General features: G+C 38.0%; 1 protein-coding gene and 1 non-coding gene across 2 annotated transcripts; both read left to right on the forward strand.

The window, feature by feature from the left end:
- Positions 1 to 27: 27 nt before the first annotated feature.
- On the forward strand, positions 28 to 20,465 carry LOC100187412 (metastasis suppressor protein 1). Its single transcript, XM_002128060.5, has 16 exons — positions 28 to 298; positions 762 to 823; positions 899 to 972; positions 12,312 to 12,396; positions 12,636 to 12,727; positions 12,939 to 13,013; positions 13,489 to 13,649; positions 15,493 to 15,657; positions 15,956 to 16,053; positions 16,269 to 16,350; positions 16,618 to 16,857; positions 17,164 to 17,305; positions 17,680 to 18,081; positions 18,254 to 18,463; positions 18,719 to 18,910; positions 19,148 to 20,465. Exons 1-16 carry the CDS (start codon positions 233 to 235, stop codon positions 19,594 to 19,596), a joined length of 2,595 nt encoding a protein of 864 aa, XP_002128096.1. The 5' UTR covers positions 28 to 232; the 3' UTR covers positions 19,597 to 20,465.
- Positions 7,627 to 7,677, forward strand: mir4197 (microRNA 4197). Its single transcript, NR_034594.1, has one exon. It is a non-coding gene; the product is annotated as a microRNA 4197 (primary transcript).
- Positions 20,466 to 21,024: the final 559 nt, after the last annotated feature.

The raw sequence follows: 21,024 nt of genomic DNA on the forward strand, positions 1-21,024 counted from the left end.
GTTTCTAAACACCTCTGTTTAATTTTCAGGTCCAATAGGCTGTTGGTTTTATATTTTAACAAAACAATTAACAATTGAAAATGCGTGTTAGTAAGATTTTAATTCTCATTCTCATTGCCTAACAACAAAACAAAGACAATCAAAGAGAATTCTCAATCAAAGAAGAAATACATTTGGATTATCAAAAATATCTGTGAAGGATTTAAGTGGAAATTACTTCAATTACTTCAAAATGGATATTGAAAAAGAGTGTACACTCTTGGGAACTTTGTTTCAAGCAATTGTCACTGATCTAAAGGTTTTTAAGGCTTGCTGTTTTAAACTTATTTGTGTGACTGTTTCTGAATAGTTTTCACAATAGATAATGAGTTACATCTTAATTGGAACATATCGCCACCATTGTGGTTGTATCTGTGTATGTGTTCATGGGGAGACACTTAGGCATCAACCTAGGTGACTCTAATAGTTCAACCTGACTGCCAACAAACAAAAAAGAAAACAACATAATTAATCACCCAAACCCACAAAGTTACATTTATTGTATGGCACGCATAAGGTGTTTGAATTAGACACCCATGTTATTACCTAGCATTTGACGTTGTCCCACCACAAGGTTAGATAAATAAGTGACATTTATTGATTTATATCCCGCACCCGTTTAATCATAATTTGATTAAAATTGCATTATAGTTTGTGATGTGATAATCAGTGGTGTTTATCCTTTGTTTGTGATGCAATAGCCAATAACCATATGTTTTCAGGGGAGTTCCCCAGCTTGGGAAGATTTCGTAAACAAAGGCACGAAATTACATAACCTGTTAAAGTAAGTTTAAATTATTTACAATATTTTACTTTTTCTTTGTCTGGAAAAACTAATAACAATGTTCAACTCTTGTAGAGCAACTACAGTAGCCATGTCTTCTTTTCTGGAATCGATTCAAAAAATCGCAGATTTTACGACAAATACAAAAGGTGAGAAATAATAATCTGATTTTGTTTTATTACTTTATTTGCAGTCATGCATGCATATTTGTTTAAATATTGTCTTGTGAATTTGTCTTGTGCTGGTGACAGAACCAAAAGTGTTTTTGTGTGTTATATGATACGAGGTTTCTGTATTGTCAGAGTACGTCATGAAAATACTTCTGTTCTATAATAAGTAATCAGTAATGTATTGTGTTCGACTGATTTATGGTGTTTGAATAAAGAATTTAAAATGCCTGTTACAAAATATTGGTAAACACGTCTGAACTATACTTACCAATGCACCAGTGGTCATATTATCACGTACTTGATAACAGCTGTCTTTCGAATGCTGTAAATCAGACACACTACACACATGGTGTGTTTAGCCTAGATCCTTGTTGACACCAGGCAGAGTTGTCACAACTATGTGGTGTGGCAAGCATAAGTTTATATATTTATATTATATTCGTGTTTAAAAATTAGTGTTTCTTAAGTCTGATAAATGGGCTTGACTAGGGTCACATATATAATTATGATAATTTTTTAATATTTTAAGGTGTTTATTACATGCTTGGGTAAATAACCATGGTTCTGGTTTATATTATAGAACATGGTCTACTGTAATAAATTATGAGCCATCGCCATGTATGATTGATGTATAGAAACGTTATAAATCTAACCTATTGTTGGCACAACAACATCCTAATCTACAGTTAGCAACCCCATGTTCCCACACACACAAAGTACAATTATTATTCACACCACTCAGCCCAAGTGACTTAAGCACCATTGTCTAAGTAGGAGACTGAATAGCATTCCCAACAAGGGGCTGACTAACTCAAAATCCCGTAACTCTTGTTTAAACAACATGTTTCTAACACTGTTTAGTGGATTTACGAAAAAAAACTTAAACCCTTATGCAAGTTCGTTTTTTACAGTTTATAGCCCATTAAAAATCAGTACAAAGTTTTTTATGTTTTATAGACTGTTATGTATTTTTCAACTCCAAGGTTTAGTATTGTTTTGTGGTTCGAGAAATACCATTGGCGTATTAATGGTATTCATGTAACACAATTGATTGTCGTATATCTGTCTGGCGTCGCTTCCGTTTGTTTTGTGAGCGAGCCGAGCAAAATATACAGAAATATGAATCGTAATAACCGTTGGACGACAGACGTTGTTTGCCACCGTCTCTCAACATGAATTTGATTGGCTGCCGATCGCCCATAACTCTTTATGACGTGACAAGAGCACATTGTCATCGGCCGCGGATTACGCCTCGCTTTATAATGGAGTGATACTTCATTTGATCGTTGCTCTGGGTCGTCATGATACCGACGCGCGTGTTGTTCATGTTTCTAGTAGTTGTTCAAAAGACGGAAATCGGCTCCAGTCGTCTTTGTTTGTTTACGTTACGCTTAAGACGCGGCCTGTCAGCGTCACTCGGGCGACTCCAACAACATAAGCTCATTATTTCTGACAGTGAACCTCAAGCCATGACCAACCGCCATCTATCCGGTTCAATTTCCCAAGTTAATAAACTACACGTTTATATCGTGTATGTCATGAGTGTTTTCAGTAATACCCGTTTATTTTTCGTGTTAGTTTAACGGAGTATGGAGAATTACCCAGTAGAAAAGAACGATACCTTCCCATGTATAATTCAAAAGGCGGTGGAAGGTTTAAACCACGCAATCAACGACTAGTGTATTGTACGCCCCTGAGAGCTTACGCAATCGCTTATGTAAGCTTGCGTGTTAAGACCCCGGAATTTGCCTTCCCTTTTAGCCGGCCTGAAGCTCGGGCACGTTGCCGCCAGCAAAACTAGCGCTCGTTTAAACACGCAATGGCTTGGAAATCCTATATCAAGCCCTTATTACCGAGGTCTTCTATTGAGTGTTCGGTGTCGGATTTCGGCAAGATTCTTTCTGTAACGTGTAACTTCGTACCGCGCCCGCGGCTGTGTTACGAAATAAGTAGTTTGAAAAATGCTAAAGCCGACGAATCTTTCCTTAAATGGTTTAATTTACATCGTCATCATGTGCTAACGAATACCTACGGATTTCGATATGAATGTTGACGTTGTCTATTCATCCTCACGTTTATGATATGCGCAATAACAAAATTTCATTTTCTCTGTATATGTTTTACATTACGTCACCCGCCCTTATTACATCACTAATTTCTTAAGAATGTCGAATATTGAAAAACCCTGACAAACTTTAGCGAGGCGATGCGTTTTCAGATAAAGAGAAAATAATGGTGGCCAGAGTGAGTCATATATCATATGTCAAACCAAAGGTGCATGTTGTCTAACGAAATCTTTTCAGGTAACCCGCAAATTCCGTCTCTTACACCGTGGGCGTGCTTTTTTATTCATCGTTTTTTTTATGTCTGGATGATTTATCGTCCATGACTAGTACATAAAATACGGCTGTGGGCGATGGAATAATTCTAATTTGAGGATTTTTTCGTAATTTTGTGTCGTCCACGTGTCAGTTTTCAGCTTATCAAAAAGGTGTTTGTATTTTTTTTGACTTGGAAAAGTCTCACGATACTTTGAAAGGGATTTATATTCCTTTGTGCATTTTTTTTTTATTTTACATTATTGATTATTAGCCTGTCATTTTTGTCTCTTATTACACGTGCCTAAGCTTTTGCAAACGTCACAGCGGTTTATGAAGGCGATGATTGCATCGCATATAAACAGTGTGAATCCTAACGCCTTGAGATTTACACTTCATATCATCACCGCTCAGAAAGGTGTTGTCATATTTTCACTCACGGTCATTGATACACAATGGGCGACTGGTTGATACTGTTCAATAACCAAATATACGAGGATGTGGGCTTGTAACTTATTATTTATGTGCAATATTACAGCTGTTTCTTTGAAGTTTTGGGTTCGAACCGGATTTGGTTGGTTTGGAGCAGTTTAATTCGTCAAAACCCTACTTGTGGCTGTCCAATTTGTTGTCAAAATCGTTCTGAGATAGTTAAAATAATTTAGATAGTTAAAATAATTTACCCAAACGTAGCTCGGAAACTGCAGATGCGTCGCAGTCCAATCAAAAACGACGTATCGTCCAATTGCTAATACTGCAGCTCCAATCCACGGGAGACATTACACAAAGGCAGCGCATCTGTTTCGACTGCCTCGAACGCAGCTGTCGCGTGCCGACCCTACCCCGTGCACACGCTTCCCTATTCAATCCTCTTAAAGCTTCCGCCGCGCAGGCCCAAGTGAGACTTACAACCCACTAATAAACAAAGTAGCAAAAAAATAACAGAAATCCGTAACTATGTAAGACAACAAAAGTTTTCATCACTAAAATACACCTCTAAAAGTGAGTTGTTAAGCAATGTATGTGAGGTAGTCTTAACAACTTTTAAAGTCCTGTTTTTCATCCTTGTCACTCTGCAATTAAAATAAATGGAAGAGGTCAGTTACCAGTTAAACTTATTACGTGGTATCAGTGATGGCTTGCAGGAAACCAAAAATGTTCATGTTTTGTTTGAAATATTCGTCGAAAATCTTCTTTTTCTTCGACGAACGGTGCCCTTTCATACTGTTTGACGTCTACTTACACGTACATATAACTTTTACTGCATCTACACAAATGTTCGCTGCATAAACGCTGCCCATTGTCCACCAGCAGTGCGTTTTAAGTATTGATTCGTAGATTTCAGACCAATGTTCGGCTTAAGTGGCGAGGTGTGGCCTCTGGGGACCGGGCGTTGACGTAGCTAGATAGTTGGGAGTTCGATTTTACCTAATCTTCTATTTTCCACACTGTCGACTCGGATGATCATTGCTTCCTACGTATATAGTTAAGACTCTTGGGTGATTGGCCAATAAAAGTTTTAGAGTTCTGGGTACTTGATATATAATCTGATTGTGGAATATAATCTCATTTTTAAACAGAGTTACAAATTTACAATATTTGCTTAAAACTCTTGTTTTGTTCCAAAATTATCAATCTTCGCGCAAAAAATGACGGGTATTCAACGCTTCTTTATTTTGATGTTTTGTCAACGCTTTTGTTTTAAGTTGAAGAACCAGCTTGGCAAATGCAGAGGCCTCTATTTTAATCTTCCCTTGCATTTTTGTTGAGGCAAACCAAAGTTTATTCAAGCGGGCAAACTCTCTTTGTTGTCCCCGGCGCGTTTACGGTTGAAGCTACCAAGCGTGTAGATTCCCCGTACGCTTTGCCACGCACCAACAATCCAATGCTGCGTCACAATGAGCTCTGTTGCGCTTCAAAGCAACCTATTACTTCCAAATAAACGCCGATTTTACCCAAGGCCGCTTGGACCGAGAGGTATTATCGTGGCTTTGAGTACCCACTTAAGTCCAAACGCCTAAAGTGGTCGCTTGCGTGCCTGTGCACAGCTCTACACACACCTAACTTACACCTTGTCGTGGTTCAAATGTTAAGTTACCAACATTCGATAACCAACATCAGCTTATATTTGTGGATCGTTAATTGATCTATTCATCATGTAGCTAAAAGTAAACTTCTCACGTTCACCACCTGCAATTTTAAATAGCTTTTCTCAAATGATCAAATCTAAACGTCCTTCTTACTGGCCCCCTTCGCGTGTAATTCTACCCCAAGTCCCACCCTTTTACCATATTAATATCAAACCCAATAAAACCCAACACACCCTTTCTAAATTTGATTTCCGAGAATATGATGCTGTTACTCACGTCCAAATAAATGGGTCCCATGAATATAGCGTTTAAGGGAGTTTTGGGACCCTAACTCCAGTTTTAATTCATGCCACTCATAATGATGCCATGTACTTTTCCAATGCTCATTCCATTGTAATCTGTCATTCACTGAATCTATTATCGCGTCGTTAACTTTGAACGACGCTGATCGCATTTGTGACGTCACAAGATCGTGGGAAATTACGACTACAGTGGCGACCTGTCAATCAATCTTTCATCACAGTATAACAATGACAAAATTGTTTAATAACATCGCAAAATTGCATTTGTGGCTTCACACAGTATGATATTGCATTGTAATAATAAAGATGCTAAGTTTCTCTGTGTTTCCGCATTCCGTTGGTTTCTAGTTACCCACATCATATCCTTGTTTGTTTTGCTTCAAAGAGATAAATCCTGTCTTACCTTATGGTTATAACACACGCGACAACGTATTGAAACCTTTTGCAACATGTTTGAATTTATGGTTTCTAATCTGCAATTAAGCTGTTGTTCTTCAAGTTACCAAAAATGTGCTTGAATAATAAATGTCAGTCATATTTATTTAAGGTTCTTTTATATACACTTGCTTTTATTTTTGTGTGTGTATATTTTTGCAATATGTTGCATACCTTTGCCTAAAAGTAGGATCTTTGTATCTCTTTTTTTGTATTTTTTACATTACAGTTCTGTTGTACAACATGAACATACCACGTATCAATACCAGTACAAAATATCATTTACTATAGTCGGACATTAAGAACATCTTCGTGTGACCTAGATTCGAAATTACGTCGATAGCTTTACGTCAAATGAATCAATAGACGAACAAACGTATATAACTCCTCACGATGTTCGTTACCAATATTTTAGCCCATTTGTTGTATCTTGTCACGCCATTTGCGTGGAATGCAAACTTATTGTGCAGCTTAACGAATGATCCTCAAAGCTTTTTTTATCATCTAATATATCTTACAGATACTCAAGGATATTTTTATGACGATCGTAAATACGTTTGTTGTATCCATAAGCAGTTCGCGTGCACTTGTGAATACATTATACAGTTTCGCCCGTTGTTGCACTTCACACTTTACGATGATTGTAACATTAACAACAAAACTATTTCGTGATCGTTTAACTGTTCCGTTCAAGAGCGGATATGACAAGTTAATGTAACAACCGGTTGTTGCCGTTATTATTGTTTCTTTATTCGGCCTCTTCTTCGCTTAATATGCTACAACGTGTCGTTTTTAACCTCTGCCCCCAGCTCCCAAGAGCCGCAATAATTCAGCTATATGACGCAACAGTATCTCATATTCTCGAAGCCTAAGTAACCGGAGAAGAGTTTTTGTTGACTGTTGATTACGATGTCCTATTATCTTGACGTTCTATTATTAGACCGACTTTTGTGGTGTATCCGCACCACTGGCCCTTTGAACTGGCATCGGCGGCAACATAAGCTTATGCGACCTATACATTGTAATGCTGTATGGTTGATTTGGTTGCGAATATTAGAAAGAGTATCTGAAATGTACATTGTTGTGTTGTTGTCATGTTTTCCCACGTTATTAAGGTTCCATTGCTGCATGCGGACTCCTGCCCATGGTCTCCCTATATTTAACCACGTTCCGTGTTATATAAAAGTTTTAGTGTATATTTACTACATGCGCCATTACCATTGGGTGTCGTTTTCCATCAACATTTAGGATTCCTGTTGAATTAGCGCTTTGAACCGCAGAAATCTCGGTTAGTTTTGGGACGAAACGCAAAACTGCAAGTTCTACCCGCGGTTTGGGTCAAAGCTTTATTTTTGGGTTACTTTTTTGACCCACCTGATCCCCTCCCGACCGTGAGAGTGTAAAACAAGCGTTGAAATCTTCACTCGCCTGATTTCAGCGACACTAGACCGTGCGAAGTTATTTCTATCACAGCTCGCCTATTTTCACCACGGTTCAGCTGCATCAGGCTTACCAACGCCCGGATGCAGCCGTGCTGGTGTGAAAATATGTTCCCATGCAGATTTTGCATTTGAAATCACTCTAACATTGCAAAAAATAATTTTTCTAAACAATAATTACGATTTGCCAACAAAAATGACGAAGTTTTAACTCAAAACCAATGTATGCAACACTAAAAAAGAACAAGTTTTGGTTTCAGAGCCGTTGCTGCTGTCGCGAAATTTGTTCAAAACTAAGCGCAGGAAAGCTAATAGAAAGTCCAAGGCTTCCAGCGTGTAACAAAGTTAGGATGCGCATTGTTGCGTCACAGCCGTTCCATTGTGATGTCGCGAGCACTACCACCGGTTTCCGGCGCGTAGTTCACCTGCAGCATACCTAGCTAGTTAGAAGCTGCGCTATGCGACTTACGCAGCACCGCAACCTTTGCTTAGCATTTGCAGTCGTGCGCTTCTTATCATCTCCTTATCTTGACATGTCCTAAAAAAACAATTCGAGAAAAAATGCAACATTACTACCGCAATATTTAGTAGGTCATTATTTCCACACGCAATTGCACACTGCAATAAAATTTCCCACCACCCAAATCGAAGCCTTACCATTTTGTTGTATTAGAAAACCTGTGACCTCGAAATAGTTTAGTCCTCGCTAAACCCCTATGTTGTCTTTTTGCACCGCAGTTTCCCCCTTATACACCTGTGGCTAAAACAACGACTGAAGCACCGTTTCGTCTTGTGTATGACGTCACAATTCTTTATTTGTTCCTTTCACTGAGATTAAGCCTCTGTTATCTAAACCCCATTTGGATAAATTTCAATTTTATTTAAACAGTTAAATCTGGTATTATTTTTTTTGTTGTTATTTCCCAATATTTGTTTATCCACAAACCGCTAGGTCGGAAACGGCCGCGCTCGTGACGTTATTACGCCACAGATTTGCCGCTTCCCGAACGCCGACTTTGAGTATGTGACGTCACAGACCATGTTTTGCACTTGCCATCGTGGTATTTGTGTTTTCGATGCAGTATTCCTACATGACATGCAAGCAATTTCGTAACAGTCAGATTTCAATGACCCAGTTCAGGAAACACATTTGCTTACTATGCAAATCTCGATCGTAAAAAGTCACACAAACAATCATTATGACGTTATAGGCAATTATTGTGCAGGAAATCGACTGCACGCCACTGGCATTTGTTAACTCTTTATAGTGTATCTGTTACGAAACGACGCTAAACTGTAAACCGACTGTACTTGAAAAGAAACAAAACAATTGTTAGGTCACAATGTAGTCTTTGCACCAGACTTGTGACGTAACAAAGTGTCGATCATTGATGAGACCGCAGTCGGGTTAAACCGGCGACAGCGCGTCGCGTTGTTTGTCATAGTGGACCCCCTTCCACCAGTGTGGGTCTTCATGTTCATTGGAGGCCAAGACATTCTTTCCATTTGAAAAGAAATACGCTAATCCGATGTGAATGGTGTCGTTCTATTAAGACATACCAGAAAAATTGTAAGCTGTTATATTGCCAACGATAAATACCCTAAGCGAGTTTTCGGAGCCTTTCATGGCAGTTTCCTACCCCACTCTTCTGTGGCAGAGAAACCGGCCAAAAGACGTTCAATTACCGGGAGCTCCAGGCGGATAATTTAACAACAACAACGCTTCCTCGAAGCGGCTCATCTGCGAGGAAAATTGATCCGATTTTGACGATTCGTCCTCCAGTAATTGCAACGTCCGCCGCTAATTTGCCGTTTAATAATCTCCCACAAAGCGAAACCATCCCATTACTGGACGAGAGTGCTGGGTGTTTTCTAAGTAGTGGAAAACGGCTGAGAGCTTCTCTAAATCCGTGTAATTAGCATCGGAATGGTAGCATTTAACGCCATGGTTAACACTCCTTTGCTCTTTCTAATTAAAACCACAAACACGTTAAGAAATGGATTTTCATATCATTAGTAGCCGCAAGAGATCTCGAACTTTATCACGTGATACAATCATCTTTATAACGTCACAAATGCAAGACGCCTGTTTCGTTTTAACAATTATCATTTCGACTCCGTGATAGAATAGTATCTCACGATTTGGGTTAAATACAGACAATAATAATTGCAAATTGTCGTTAAAACAAACAACCCGCATGGAAAAGAAGAAAAATCTCTTTCGCTACTTCTTTCAAGTCGATAAGAGTTCTCGAATCTGATAATGCCATGTTTTCCACGTAACAAAGCAGCTATTGTCACGTAGTTATTACCGGATAAACAGGATTGTCCATCCCAAGTATGGCATAGCGTTCATCCAGTTTAACAGCCGGTTAAGTAAGACAGCAACCGGAACTTCAGTTTGCAAATGCAGCTCCCGACAACATGGATAATTTGCCACGTTCATCTCTGTCAAAACGAATTCAAGTGTATACTAATTTTCTAATTATATCTGTAAAATTTTGAATTCATTGTTTTCAATTCAAATCTCTTAAAATAACCTCATTGCAAAAGAAGCCTCTTTCTTCTTATTTTTTTTACCCAAAGAAAAAATTCCAAATAAATTCCATGACGTCACCGATCCCGGTAAATTTTCCCCATCCCATGACGTCACATCACACGTATAAATACATTAATCCCTCACACAAAGGATGTGTGTGGCTTACTTAGGACCCCAACATTACCTAGGCCATATTTACGGTGTCTTTATGATAGCAATTTCTCGCTTCAGATAATTCTGGAAAGGGGCTGTATTTCAATGGCCATGTCATGGCTGTTTTCGGGTTTGCAAAAAAATGGTATAAGACAAATATACGAGAGTCTATTGACGTGTACCTTGTCGCGCTGTAGATTTTTCGTTGGGGCTTGCGGACTTTATCATAGCCAGACTGACTTCGAAGTGTTCCCGTCTACAACATTGATAATGAACACACTTTTGTTCCAGACTAAATGGGATCTGGTTTTACCAAAAAAGTGATCTGGTTTTACAGCTTGGCCAATTCATTTATTTTCCCTATTCAGCTGTACAAACGAAGTAAGCAAACCAGCGATAACAAAATGGACATAGCTACTTTCCATATTTACGAATGTGCTCAAAGGGCAAACCAAGGCAAAAATCCACCAAAAACACTTGAAAAGTCACACCGTCCTGCTGGAAGCGGTCGCTGATAATATTTAATTGCTTCCCCCATAGCTACTCTGGCTTCCTCTGTTGTTTTTGTTTACGAGGTATATTCTCTATTGTTTTACAAGGACCAATACCACGTTATGTAAGACCCGATGCCCATACAGTTCACCAATTGAATGTTTGCTTTACAAAGCTGTTGTTGTTGTTTTCTGAACAGTTGTTGGAATTAAATTGGATTTAAAGTTAGGAGAAGAGCTGTTGTAAGGGAAAACTTGTATATTCAACATAAAACAATGCTGGTTTCGCAATCTACTAGTTGACTAGTTCGTTATACGAGCACCGGATGTTCGTTGTGTTTTGCATATTACAAAGCACGCCATAACAAATGTAAATCATATTGAACTTTGAATTCGGTTCTAATTTGCGCTGTGGCGGCGGTTTTCGAAGCATACACACTCGAACTTTATTTCGCCCTCTTGTTCTAAAGTACTCCACAAATATCGCATATGACGTGGCAATGGCTCGCGCTCTGGGAAAGCGGACTGTAATATCCGGATGGAGCTTTTCGCGCGGATAGAAACGGCATATCGCGTTTACCGGGCTCAAGTTTCACACGATCGTTGTTAGCACTGGTAGCGCTACGAGCGCGCTGTTTGGATGGTGACGTCATTATAACAGACGCGATTGCAATCCATGCATGCGGGTCACGACTGAAGTCCAACCGAAGTCCAACTGATTGTTGTTTGTCGCGATTTAAGTTTATTTAGCACACAGCACCTGGATTTAAGTGGCTTCATTAAAAATGCGGACCATGGCAATATTCCAGTTCTACTTTCCAACAGTAACGCGTGGTTAGCCAGGTTTACACTATATGTGTTATGTACTCAGTTCCCCGCCCAATAATACGTGTTGCAAAGTTAACCTTATGTCGTGCGAGCGGTAACCTCTTTCTCAAAGCGACCGCTAATCGATGCGAACTTGGAGTGTTTTGACACAACACAGCAGTCTGTTTAGCATCGTATGTCCGCACCATAACAATACACAGTATAAGCATGGCTTATTGCCCGTCAGTGGTTTCTGGATAACATATCAGCAGGCGATTTTCAATCCGATTTTCCCCGAACGTGGCTCTATTAATCCGGTTACCGATGCGTGTATAACGTACATGACCTTATGCTAAATATACGGCCACTAAAATGTATGTACTTTGCTCAGTATAGCAGCCGCTCTGTGTTTGTTGTATGACGGTGACTATAAACGTTAATATTTTATTTTCGCACTATGAATCTGAAACATCTGGTTTAATTTAATATATCCAATTGGTTTTGAAAACATGTAGCTTGTTTTATATTTTTTTATCCTACTTTGTCCTTTCTGTTTATCCGAAAATTTAACCATAAATATTCTTATAAAGATTTATCTATGTTACATACATTATATATAGAATACAGGTCGCCTGTCCCATTGCTTAGCCGTTTACTAATTGAGTGTAGTTGTTCACCAATTGTGTAGCGAATCCAGTCCCATGCCACCTGTACAAGATATCAATTACTTGTTTTTCAACCCAGGTTCGACAAAGGACATTGGAAGTGCCCTCACCAGAATCTGTGTGCGACAGAAAATGATGGAAAACAAATTGAAACTGTTTACTAAGTGAGTATCTTGCTGCAACACTACAAGAAGAGATTTTTCAGTTAAAAGAATGTTCATACTAAACAGCAAACAATAAAAATTTTAAAATAAACTGGTTGTTGTGTATCATCATGTAAATTAATAGTATTAACAATTAACAATGGTATCTTTTTATTCCTACTTTGAACATCATTGTGATGTATTATTACCTAGCTTTGTATTCTTGTTGTGATGTCATAATTGTAATTAAACATCAACAGTGCTCTACTGGACAATCTTGTTGTTCCGATCCAAGAAAGACTGGAGGAATGGAAAAAGGTGGCAAACCAATTAGAAAAGGATCACGCTAAAGGTGAATTAACAAATCTAACTAGCATTAGAAAGTCCTTTACAGCTCCAAAACAAACTTAAATTAATTGGAAACTTTCTTAACTTAATTTTGGTATAACTTTTAACTGTTTCAATGGACTTTTGGGTGTTTTGCCATATTAACTCAAAAATATGATGGTGTTACTGTTACTGCTGTTACTTCTCAGAGGTGCTTACTTATTCTTGTTTCCCAGATTATAAGAAAGCAATGCATGATATAAAGAAACGAAACGGTGAAACTATAAGACTACAGAAAAAAGTTCGAAAAGGTAAGATGTGGAAAGAGCTTGCTAACTCATAATCAAATGTTTAAACTAAAACTGGCTTGTAGCTTTTTTGTAAACAAGCGTATATTACAGTGTCAAGTTATAAATACCAAGTTGGTCTACCCAGATGTGTTTATTAGAAAGATCTGGAAATATGGGATTTAGGTGCTAACAAAATCCAATCTTTTCCCACAGTACTATACCCGTATGGCTCACGATCAAAGTGGAATATGTTACATTCTATTCTGTATGGGTGAGGTCTGTGAGGACCTGGGATTTAGGCCAGACTTAGCCCATTACCCCAACACCCTTGTACGTCCGGAAGTGACGTGCTCGCGGTAGTAAAGTTCTCGTTATCATGTTCCGACTCCAGTGTTCCGACCAAGTCCCGTTTTCTGTCCCGATTCAAGTGGGATATGTTACATTAGAACTTACAGTATAAGTAAACATTCTAACAATAACTCTCATGTATACGCAGGTAGTAAACCAGATCTCCACCAGCAACTAAACTCAGCCATGCATGAGGTGAACGATCGCTTCACTTCATTGGAGGAGACGGAGAAGTCAGCGTTGCGGAACCTCCTGGTGGAGGAGAGAACAAGGATCTGTCTCTTCGCAAACTGCCTGTCTCCTGTTTTGGTGGGTTTGTGATAAAATCTATGCTTAAAATTAAACAAAAATAGTGGACAAGATTTTAAATATGAATTGGTGTCTATAGAACAGTTTATGTCACTACAAAATATATAATAAATTTAAAAAATAGAAGATGCTATTGAGTCAGAAAGATGCTAAAATAGATATTATTAACTCATACAGACGTTGTTACAAATTACAGCACATTGTTTTTATTCAGTTCATAATACTTGTGTTTCCTATTTATCCAGTAGCATTTGCCTTGCATACCCCACCTGTCAAATTAAAATCAAAACCTTATCGTATGAGCCAAAAAGTTTGCCCATCCCATGCTTTGATCATGAGTAGTTATTTCATTACATGGTTGCACTGTGTGCTCATTAGACCTGATTACACAGTAGTGTTTGCCTTTCGGAATTTCTCACTGTTTGTGGCACAACATTGCTTATTCTACTTTTTCAATCAAACCAACTCATGCGTTTAAGTTTTAGGATAAATAACATTGTGGACAGAATACGGTTTTGTAGATTCGTAGTTCTGTTCACTCATATATTATCTATGATTAGTTCAATCTGATTTACTCAATTTTCAGAAATGTTAAAAATCAGTTGCATAAACACTTCGCCGAAATGGCAATGACGCAAATGCATTTATAGTAAGAGAATGAATTCATTCCCCAGCCCTTAGCTGTGTGCTCATTTTTAACATTTGGTTACTAAACAGCTTAGCATTTAGTTATTACTTTTACAAACTTTATCCTTAGTAGCTTAGCTAGGATTATATCCAAATACCCACTGCCAATAAACAACCCCCCCATAGTTTTCTATGGAAGTAATAACCTTCGTTGTCACGCAATGTTAGCTCTGCATAATAAACGAAGGTTAAATATGCTTGTATAAAGTCAATACATTATACACATTACACACCTGACTCATAAACTCGTGTGCCTGTGTTCGAATGCACAAAAACAACTTGACAAATATCAAAGATTTATGGCTAGCAAAACTAAAGGCCAAATACATATGGTTTTGAATGTTGTTTTTACTAAATGCATTTCTTTTTATATAAGTTTTGTTTTTTAGTTGAATTCAAAATGATTCAATAACGCAGTAAAGTTTTTTTATGACACATCACTAAAACCGCTAACTCATGTTTGTTTTGCCGCACATGCTGTACATAACTCAGCAATAAAGTGGCGACTGTGCACAAATTAAGTATGTGCTCAAGCGTGTATGGCGACTGACGACATTGTTTGATTTGTCTAGTCATAGCTTTATTACAGACATAGTTTGAATTGGAAATTTTTCTCTCTAAGCTATAGGTGTTAATTTTATTGCCCTAAATATGGCCCAATATGTTAGTAAGGTGTTCCAATTAATTTAAGCACTTATATTAACTGCACTATAAAGTGGACAGACACTTTTATTACATTCAATTGGTCATTCAGTCTATTTCCTATAAATTACCTTTTTATTGTATCCCATTAACAGTAAAGTGAATCGGGTTTTTCTTATGCATTAAAAAGTTACAAATTACGCTGTTCCTGCACTGATTTTTACTCCCCAACCTAATACTCACCCACTTTATAAACTGTCGCATATTCTACCTACCCATATAAAAGTTCTAAATAAGAGACTGATGTTACCATTTAGATGAAATATATATCTTTTAACATTCAATTGGTTGGGATTTGGAATCTGTTTTTGTCTATAACGTTTTTGTAAAGTAATGGGCCAATCCTGGCCTAAATCCTAGGATGGTGTTCTACGCTGTGGGACCTCACCAACAAAAACATAACGTTTTTGTAGCACCAAATCCTTCCCACACAAACTCATTTCCACCCCTACAGGACATGGAAGTTTCAATGTTAAACGAAGTGAGCAATCTTCACGAACTTACATCTGATGTTGCACGTTTGTGTCGTAACCCCAAACAGCTCCCAACATCAACTGACCAACTTGTACAAGACTTTATCGCGGTGAACAGTCAAGCTCACCCATCCTCCCCACTACCAGTATGTTACTTTTATCAAGACATTCTATTGAATATTGTAATAAAATAATAAATGTCTGAAAGGATAAATGTAGTTCATAACATTGTACTTAAATGAATATCTGAAATGATATATTTAATGGTGTGGCAGGGCAACAAGCCAACAACAGACAACAGTCGACATAATATAGATGGTCTGTTTCATATACCTCAAGCCTGGTTTCTATGTATGTAACTTTGTGTGTGATTATTTAGAAACCTTCATAAACACCCACAATACCATCTTATTTATCTTCTAAAAGTCTTTTCTTATCCTCCAGGATTGTGGATTAACAAACGGAATATCTTTCACTCCTCACGGACTCTCCCCTCCCGCCTCCCCAAGTTCTAACGATAGCAGGAAGTCCTCCGTGTGCAGGTAATCCTTCAAATTCATTACTTAGGTCAGCACTGCCGCAAACTGGTTAGCGCACCTTCCCCAAGCCCAGAGTTTTTAGATTTGAGACTTGATGCTGCTGCAATTTTCGGCGTCCTTGCGCAAAACAGTTAACAACAATTGCTCCAACCCAGTGTTCTTTATCAAAATACAAAGAATGTATTTTGTATGTATATTTAAATTTTAAACTTTTCCAGCTTGAACAGTATCAATAGCTCGGATTCAAGATCCAGTGGTTCACTTACTCATAATTCATCATTCAACCACCATAGATACCAGGTAATATAATGTTGGCATGTCATTAAATTTTCATGTTGTTTAAAAGCGTACATGTATGCTGTTTCTGTCATACACATATGTAAAAGATTTGAATATGTTAACAAAATTTTATTTTACATTTACAAGATTTGAGATTTCTACATAAATTTTTAAGATTTTCGTATATAAAACATTATAAAAAAATTGCAATTTACAAGACTTATTTGTGCATTTTTTAGATTTCCATATATAATATTATATATACATATTTACAAGCTTTCCACCCAGGGTTACCACCGTCGTACACCAAGTGGAAGCACGGGCGGACACGGGAGCCCGACATCGTGCAAATCGGCTCCCTCTAGTGTTGCAGTGGCTCGTCTATCGTCTGTATCCTCTCATGACTCCGGCTTCGTTTCTGCCGGCAACGGGAACATCATGGCTGCTCCCCTCTCTCTCACACCATCTAGTGGGCTAACTTCACCTCCCGTTACGACTAAACCTCCGATTGGTTTAAACATGGACAAGGTGGGATATTGTTTTATGTGTAGAAAATCTGGTGTGACATTGTCTAAATGTTTTTTTAATTTAGACAAAAAGAAAAAAATCTGGTGTGACATTGCTAAAGTTCAGTTACATTTATATAGTTGAACCTTATTCTATACTCCCTTGTTTATATAGACACCTGGCTCTACGATAACACCTATTTTAAAGTGTGAACCCCCTTTATTTAGAAACCTCTGCATTTAACTTAAACACAAAGTCATATTTCTCCAACCCAGCTCAAAACCCTGTGCATAAAACAGCTCATTATCAAAATATTTTCAATTTCAGGTCCAGAGGTCCGACTCACTTCAAGACGGGGTTTCCCCTATTATAAGATCACGACCAAACTCTGGACATATTACTGATGGACCACTGACACCCGGTGGTCAAAATAAGCAGATATTCTCGTGGAAGGATTGGTCAAAACCAGGTACAAGTGTATATAGTAATTTACATTATTGTACCAGAACTTGTTATAAAACTACCATACAAACCACATATTCTATTCTATGTGAATGAGGTCCTATATCATGTCACCATAGGAACCTAATATTTATACCAAAATTGGCCTTGTTACCCAGGCTGCTCCAAATTAATGATCACTGGGTTAAAGCAATGTGTGTTAAGTATCTTGCCACATCGCGCATACACCAGCAATGCGATGGTATCGAGCCCGGTATCCTTATGTTAATATGCAGTGCTTACCCACTAAGCCACGGTGCCAGATACAGAAAAAATAGTTTAATTCTTTTAGTACCGAATATTAAAACTGCTTTATAAAAATCTACATATTTTACGTTTCAGGTCCATACGATCTAGTTAGTCAATCACATGCCACTCACACACTACCGATGGATTCAAGACGTTCCCACAGTGTTTTACCAAGCAAACCAAGCGGTCCACCCCCCATCTCACCCAAGCCAAGTATCCTATCCCATCGCCTCTCTTTAGGAAATCCCCCAGCCCCCCAACCACCCCCACTTCTACATGCGAACTCAGAACCCAGGTTTTTCGGTTCTAACCCTCCTACCCCACTTTCTGATGGTTTAAAGTCACCCCCTATACCCCCAAAAGACCCATCCTTGTACCCCACTGTGAAAGAAAGTGACCCTCCATTACCCCCACCCCCAACAACTGACACACCCCGTTTTGAAGCCACCATGACCCCACTTTGTGAGGAGGCACTACCCCCACCTCCACCAGAATGTAAGTTTTTTTTAAATAAGTTCTATGCTTCTTAGGTGTGTAATTCTATCCAAAAAAAGATGGAAAAAAAAACAAAAAATTAAATTCAATAATCTGAAAATTGAAAATGTTTTGTTTAGCTTAATTCTTTCCTAAATACCTAAAAAAATAAAACTTGAATAAATTATTCCAGTGCTCGCTGATTGCCCCGAAAATCACGCAACTTTACCCATGGACCCCCCAGAACCCCGATATGTCCCCAATCCAATGCCGAGCAATTTCTACAGCACCATGACCCTTGGTAGAAAACCAAGCAACCAGAGCTTACAGTATTCAAGTAGTAGTGGCTACAGTAGTCAGAACACGACTCCTGCATGCTCGGAAGATACAATCGCTTCACATGGTAAGTTCTTACTTTGTTATTACTATCCTTTCCAAATTCTGCTAATTTTAGGGAGTCTCATAGAAATTTGTACAGTTGTTCACCTTAAAAATATTTAGTCAGTTTTTCACCTTTAAAAACCAAGATTTTCCAGTTTCTCCCAATTTTTTTTTACATACTTTAACTTGCATTCATACCCACTGTGCTATACAGCCGTTTTTTAATTATTTGCCATATTTCATACTAAAATCACTCAAATGCCCACCTTTTCCACAGAAACTGACTATGGAGGATTAGAAGATAGTGAGGAACCAAACAATCCTCAAATACGAAATATTCCCGACTACGAACGTTGGTCCACGCTTCCAAGACTACGGGATAATAACCATAGCAACCAACCTAACGGTCGTTCTGCTCCATCGCACAACAGAAGACCTGCTTCCACATCTGGTTATCCAGCCTCACCTAGTACGTACAACTTGCTTTCAAAAGGATAAAATACAGTCATAAAAAGTAATTATGTAGCAAAAAAGTAGAATACACCACATATAGACTTTAATACAAAATTTTTTGAGAAAGCATTGAAAAAATTACACAGAACTAGTAAAAATGTCAAATAAAACAGAAAAGGGATATAGTATCAATTTCTTAATTCTAAGATATTTTGTCACTGTTCAATACTAATCCTAAACTTTTAAATTCCAGTGGTGTCTACTCAAATCAACACACCAGGCACCGCTACTATAAGACGCAAGCCATCTAGCAAGTTTAACTCAGTTAAACGATCCTCCAACACCCCCAAACCCGTGCTACCACCCACAGTTCCCAGTAATGCTGTTTCCAATCTCATGTCCACCTTCCAACAGCCTTCTCGTGACAGTCTATACAGACAGAACTCAACATATAATAATAATAACAATAATAATGAAGGTTCTGCAGTTGATTCAATGTATAGTGAGCAGTATGACCATTCTTGTGTAGCTAAAGATTTAACTCTCAAATTCCAAAGTTCTGACGCTCGGGACGGTTCACTTACCCCCACCCAGACCCCGACTGATATGAACTGCACCCCGAATGGTTTTCATCATGATGTCACATATTTTCCGGGAATGCAGCCAATTCCTGGTGTAACACCTTTGACCTCTCGTGATTAACATATGGGGTTCTTGCTCCAGTGCATTTTATGCCAGGCTTTGTCTGTCCTATCATGGATAACTCTCGCATACAATGAGGTCACCAATTGATGATGTCATGAGCCTCTGATCCATGCGCAGCAGAGGAGAATTGTAAATATCTGCTTCTTTTGAAATCAAAACTGGTTTAAGCTGGCTTCAAGTGGTTCTGGTAACCAAGACTGTTTAAACTCTCAGTGTTTCCAATCGCTTTCTGATTCGGTGCTCCTACAACTTGGTGCTAGAGTTTGCAAAAATCTCCTGGCAACACATATGTTAAATTGTGGCTGTTACACTTGGTATAGCCAAACTCCAGTTTGCCTTATTACATTTAAGCACAATGATTCTGCAGCTGTAACAGGCTACAGTACTGTTTCGCAACATGATTGATTGTAACATCAACCTCTGATATATATTGTAACTAATCACAATATCGCTTCATTGCGGCCCGTGTTATTGAACTGCCGTACTTGATATTAATTGTGTAGGATTCTTAAGAATTGTTTTACCTTTCCAAACCTTCTGTTTGAAATGAATTTTAATTTCTTCTCTTTCCCTTTCTGTGTCTTCGTACTTTTAGCGTTTTCGCTGCCTGTGATGTCACAGTTACTGACATCATCAGAGAGAAGACTGAGCTCTATTAGTTTGAGTACAGATTTTATTTCCTAGTACAATCGTCTTCTAAGTTATTCTATGTAAATATCCCCGTGTGTTCTCTCATTGCCACGACATCGGATCAAAAGTGGGAAAATTTATCTGACGTAATCACCTTTTTTGCTTTTTCTTTTTGCTTCTCGTGCTAGTAACGCGGTACCACGCAGCGGTGTCGAAATAAATTGAATTACTTTCAATTGTGACCTGTTTAAAAAATGTATTCATGATGGTTCTGATAGAAAACTAAGAATTTGCAGTTAGAATAATTTGTTGTGTTTTCACTAACACATGTATAAAACAAGGTTATCTAATTTTAGGTCTAAAGTTTTTTGTTTAATAGTGTAATATGCAATGTTTTAGGTCAGATCAGTATGTACTAAGTTAAAATAAAGATTTATTAGAACCAAGATCAAAAAAAGCTATGTAAAATATAAATATGCGATGTGTGCAATATATGTCTCCCAGCAGGAAGATATCTGCAGCAAAATCTTATTCTCAAATCAGTTCATTACGTTAAAATAATATTAAAATACTTTGTGGGGACCAAAAGTTGTTTCGGCAAGATATACCGAAAACACTAGATTTATAGACGCCGCTCCCGAAAGTTTTCTGTTTGTTTACGCAGTAGTTTAAACTTTGATTCTTCAAGATAAAAAATGTTTACAGTTAGAAAATATAAATACCTAGACAATATTTAAGTGATTAGCAGTTAGTTTTATTAATATTTGTATAACAGCTTGTTCGTGTATTCGCCTT

Source organism: Ciona intestinalis, chromosome 12 (genome assembly GCF_000224145.3).
Source record: "Ciona intestinalis chromosome 12, KH, whole genome shotgun sequence".
Lineage (NCBI taxonomy): Eukaryota > Metazoa > Chordata > Ascidiacea > Phlebobranchia > Cionidae > Ciona > Ciona intestinalis.

Bases quoted from the DNA above. Each gene is read 5' to 3' on its own strand.
- LOC100187412 (XM_002128060.5), top strand. From the start codon at position 233: ATGGATATTGAAAAAGAGTGTACACTCTTGGGAACTTTGTTTCAAGCA. The intron at 299-761 runs GTTTTTAAGGCT...ATATGTTTTCAG, and splicing joins CAATTGTCACTGATCTAAAG to GGGAGTTCCCCAGCTTGGGA. The intron at 16,858-17,163 runs GTGGGATATTGT...TTTCAATTTCAG, and splicing joins TTGGTTTAAACATGGACAAG to GTCCAGAGGTCCGACTCACT.